The 4,744-nt window shown below is 35.5% G+C and overlaps 1 protein-coding gene across 2 annotated transcripts in view; it reads left to right on the top strand.

Annotated features, from left to right (window-relative positions):
* The window catches only part of LOC107754138 (TBC1 domain family member 1-like), an 81,422-nt gene extending 77,096 nt beyond the window's left edge, over positions 1 to 4,326 (top strand). For both annotated transcript variants that reach the window (XM_016570462.1, XM_016570461.1), the window contains 3 exons: positions 953 to 1,122; positions 2,124 to 2,300; positions 2,938 to 4,326. In XM_016570462.1, the coding sequence (XP_016425948.1) occupies positions 953 to 1,122; positions 2,124 to 2,300; positions 2,938 to 3,150 (560 nt within the window). In that variant the 3' untranslated portion in view covers positions 3,151 to 4,326. The remainder of the gene's footprint in view (positions 1 to 952; positions 1,123 to 2,123; positions 2,301 to 2,937) is intronic.
* The last annotated feature ends 418 nt before the right edge of the window (positions 4,327 to 4,744 follow it).

Below are 4,744 nucleotides of genomic sequence, written 5' to 3'. Positions count from 1 at the left end.
TTCAAAAGCAGATCGTGGAGACATTTTAATCGTCCACCATCAAAAATCGTGATATCGCACACCCCTAAACCAAGTATAATCAATCGCACACACACAAACAAGCACAACGAAATCACTTCACACTATTAAGTGGCTGTGTTATGAACATGCAAAACTGTATCGCACGTGTGCTACAGTGGTAAATTAATTTAATCTCACAAACCAGTTTTTTCATAGCACGTGCAACATATATGTCGCACTGTACAGCCCTGTATATATATTATAGCATGACATTGAGAAAAAAATCACTATATTAAATAATATAAAAATCACTATTAATATTAAATAATGTATTATATTATTTAATTTTAATTTTATTCAGTATTGTTTTTAATCATAATACACAGCTAGGTGGGCATTAAATTATTTTAAAGCATGATTTTGAGGCAAAAAATCACCCTCTGCATATTAGATATGTAATATTAATATTAATTATTAAAACCATATATATATATATTTTAACATTTATTTAACTACTGGTTTTATAAAAATAAAAAAAAGCAATTTAATTAAATAAATGACAAAAATTTTGATTTGTGAAGCAGTTTAAATCATTTATTTTATTTTTTTAGAGTTTTATTTTTTTAGTTATATAGACAACATTTAAAAAAATTTTAATATTGCCAATTTATTGTTTATATGCCATAACATGAAGTAACTGTTTTATGTATATCGTTAATAATGATCATTTTACTGTTCTCTGCCAGGATTTTAATACCGGTTTAACCATAATGTATTTGTTATCAGGCATGCTGTTAATAGACTATTGAACTTCATTTGTGAACTTAAATAATATTTTTATTGTATTACTATACACTATTGTAGTCAAATGTTCTTTCTGCTACTTTCTGCTATCTTCAAATGGATTCCTTGAAGTAAACTGAAAAGTATTTATTGATTTTATGTCTTCCAGACATGCTGTTCCTTCAGGGATCAGAGGTCATCTTCAAGGTGGCTTTGAGTATTCTTGGTAGCCACAAGCCTCTAATTCTGCAGCATGACAATCTTGAGTCAATTGTCGAGTTCATCAAAACAACCTTACCCAATCTCGGCCTTGTGCAAATGGAAAAAACAATCAATCAGGTAACATCTTTGCCAGTGTTAGTGTGCACTATACCTGCATTCCAAATAGACGTCCAATTCGCATATACACATATGCACTTTCACTTGCGCTAAGTGTCAAGGCGGTGGCACATTTGGGTGTGTATTCTATCTGTGCTTTTGTGGTGACAGCAATATACGTGTGTCTTTCCCTACACAATCAACACATACTCGTGCTCGGGTGTGTCCTGTGTTCATCTTCATATGTGGTTTTGCATAAGTACTAGTTTCATTGTGAGCTCGGCACAAATAATAGATGGAGTTAGTAAAGTATGGGTGTTGATCAGTGTGTGTCTGTGCATGTATGTGTTTTATGTCTGAAATGATGAAAAGTGTTTCATGAAAGAAATTTACCACAAGTTCTCTCCCATCTCTTGAATATTTTAAGTGATACCCAACCATGTACAATTAATAGATTTAGCAGCAAGAAAATAATTTACATACAGCAAGAGTAACAACATGAACAAGTGCGATAAGCAAAACCAAATATCTCTTTATTGACTCCGCTCTTTATTGAATTTGAATTTTTTGCGGACTATCCCTTATAATGAAAACTTATAGGGAAATATTTTAAATGATTTTTTTTAAAAACTTTATTTTTATTATGCTTCATTTGCTACAGTACAAATTTCTAATCTTTTTTTTTTTGTTCCTTAAAAAAAATACTAGTATATTGTTTAAAAATCTTTGATTTACTTTGATGTCAAGGAAGTATGTGTGAGCACCTTCCACTTTTTAGGAATTTATGACACTATAAAACAAGACGCAAGTTGTGAGGAGCTTGAACACACAAAGGGCATATGTTTTCACTTTGTTGTTTTTGGATGCTGGATGGTCATTCATCAGTAGAGGTTTTTAGACACCCCCCTCTCTCATCTTACAAACTGAAGTTTGTCTGCACGAACACACACACAAAGAAACATGCTTTGACTTGCCCATCTTTGACATTCTCATCTTGTATATTTGTACATGTCTCCATATAGGTGTCTGAGATGGATATCAGTAAGCAGCTGCAGGCCTATGAGGTGGAATATCATGTTCTTCAGGACGAGCTCTTGGATGGTCCCTCCACTCTCAGCCAATCACAGCGTGTGGCCCAGTTGGAGAAGACCAATGGAAGCCTCCGACAGCAAAACTTAGACCTCCTAGAGGAGCTTCAGGTGGCCCATACTAACACAAGCAGAATCCCTTTATATAATTGCATTCACGTAGATTAAAGGCTTATTCACACTGTATCTGAATTTTCAGCATTACCATAACAAAATTTCAAAGTGAAATGGTGCATGTATGAACTCCACTCAACAAAAACTGCAATTTTTTTGTATTTGTTTTGCCTCTTTTGCTTTGTTTGTTTTCTTGTTTTGTTCTGTTTCAGTGTGGTTTGTGTGCTTTTTATTTCTTGTTTAGTATTTTTTATTCAGCTGTTAACATCAGGCATAGTATGAATAGTTTTCTTTCAAATATTCTTCCTAAATATTTTATACATATTTCAAAGTGAAATGGTGCATATTTATGAACTTTGCACAGCATCCATAATATTGCACTGCAAAAACTTTTTTTTATATTGCTTTGCTTTGTTTTCTGTTTTTTTTTTATTTTACTTTAGTTTTTGGTTGTTTTGTTTTCTTTTGGTTTGATTTGTGTGCTTTTTTTTTGTTTAAAATGATTTATTCAATTATTTAAACTCATCGCATCAAATATAGTGTGAATTGTTTCATTGCAAAAATTCTTGAATATTTTAGACTTTATATTTACATTGCATCTGGCTTGGATTGAACAATTATCGTCTTCCATCAGGTTGCCCACGCTAAGATCAGATGGCTGGAGACTCGTGTGGACGGCCTAGTGAATCGAGAGGCTGAGCTACAGTCGGAGGTAAAGACTCTCCAGCAGGAACGGACAGAGCAGCAGCAGACTGTATCCAAACTCCGAGATCTCCTCAGCAGTCTGGGTATAAACGGCTCCTTCCCTGACCAGGAAAACCTCACCAACACAAGCAACAACCAATAACTTTGGCAGTTAGGATACACTGTCTAGTCTTTATAAACGCTCAACAGTCCTCACCAGATCTGCTGTCAAGCTCCTCCTGTAAGCATCACCTCTGTCGTGAGGTGATGCCATCTTATTGGAGGTGGTCAGGTAGGTTTTCAGGGCACTGAAGATCCTTCACCTTAGATCTTCTTGAAGAGCTGAAACAATGTATTTTAGAATATCTCGCCAGAACTGATCAAACAACCTAAAAGATCAAAACAGATAGAAAAATCGCTAAGATTTCCTCCCTTTCTGGTTTTTATGGCATTTGTGACTGACGTTTACTTTCTGGACCGAGAAATTCTGGGTCAACATTTTTAATTCACACTCCTTTTTACACTTCCTGCTGTTGTTTTGGTGTTGTTAACATGGCATTGACCCCAACAAAGCCTCTAAGGTAGATCTGATTGGCGTTCAGGCATCAGATTGACAGTTCCCCAGTAAGCACTGAACAGCCCGCTGAAAGGCTACGGATAAATGCACTCTTGCTGTGCAGCGTATTGCTTGCACCCTGTTCTTACTTTGTGTGAATGTTTGTGTGTGAGCATGTATGTATGTTGAAATCTACCATTGTATTCCAGTGCAATATAAACTAAAAAAGACAACCCTCCAGTACACTGTAAACCTGCACAATCTTCTGTTCTAACAGAAATCAAAGAGGAGCTTAAATCTGAGTGTATTTTAATAAACGGAGAAGCGTTTCATACTTCTTTTCATCTGAGACTCAGACCGAATGCTGCTGATTTACTCAGAAATCACTTGATCTTAACAGAAAATCCTCACTCACACTTTCCCGAAAACTATTCAAACAATAGTCAGTCCCTTTCATTGCTACACACAAATGCAAAACTTCACATATAAGCACAGTATCCACCAGTTTGTTCATTTGGATTTTGAGGTCTGCACTAATGGCATTTTAGCTACTTGGCTGCACTGCTGCTGATATGGTACTCACTGAACCAAAGATCTGATTATATGTCAGGATTTTCTCTGTGACAAACCGCACGTGTCGGGTGCATAGATGTGTGTGTTTGTCTGAACACACTACGTGAGTGTCTGTTTTAAACGCACGTTCAAGAGTTGTCACCTCACCTCTGTATTTGAGTGTGAAATGTTTTGGCAGATAGAAATAAAGGGGTGTGTGTGAATGAGAAAGAAAACAGATCATCTTGCATCATTTGCGTGACAATATGTCTTTACCCTTTGACTTCATGTGCTGTTCTGGAGAATTCCATTTGTGTTTCCCAGTGTTGGAAAGACGTCTGTTAAAGACGTCTCATCTGTTTAAAAACATCATTCTTGATGAAGTGCTTTATTTTTATTGGTTTTTATTGAGAGTATTATTCTTATTATATGCATTAAAAACATTTTAAATGGATGCTAGTTATGTTGATTTATTGCTTTACAGTGTTAGTTTCCCTCTGGTTTTTTGAGTGTGTGTGTGTGTGTGTCGTACCAAAGAGCAGTTCCATGTCATGCTCTGGTCTGTTGAATCAGATGTTCTCTTGAGTCAGACTTAAGTTGCATTATACAACATTGCATCTGGTTTTGACTGGATCTAAAGTAAGTACTA

The sequence above is a fragment of the Sinocyclocheilus rhinocerous genome, unplaced genomic scaffold, assembly GCF_001515625.1.
Source record: "Sinocyclocheilus rhinocerous isolate Xijiao unplaced genomic scaffold, SAMN03320098_v1.1 scaffold681, whole genome shotgun sequence".
Taxonomy (NCBI): Eukaryota; Metazoa; Chordata; class Actinopteri; order Cypriniformes; family Cyprinidae; genus Sinocyclocheilus; species Sinocyclocheilus rhinocerous.
This window is presented reverse-complemented; position numbering and strand designations above follow the sequence as displayed.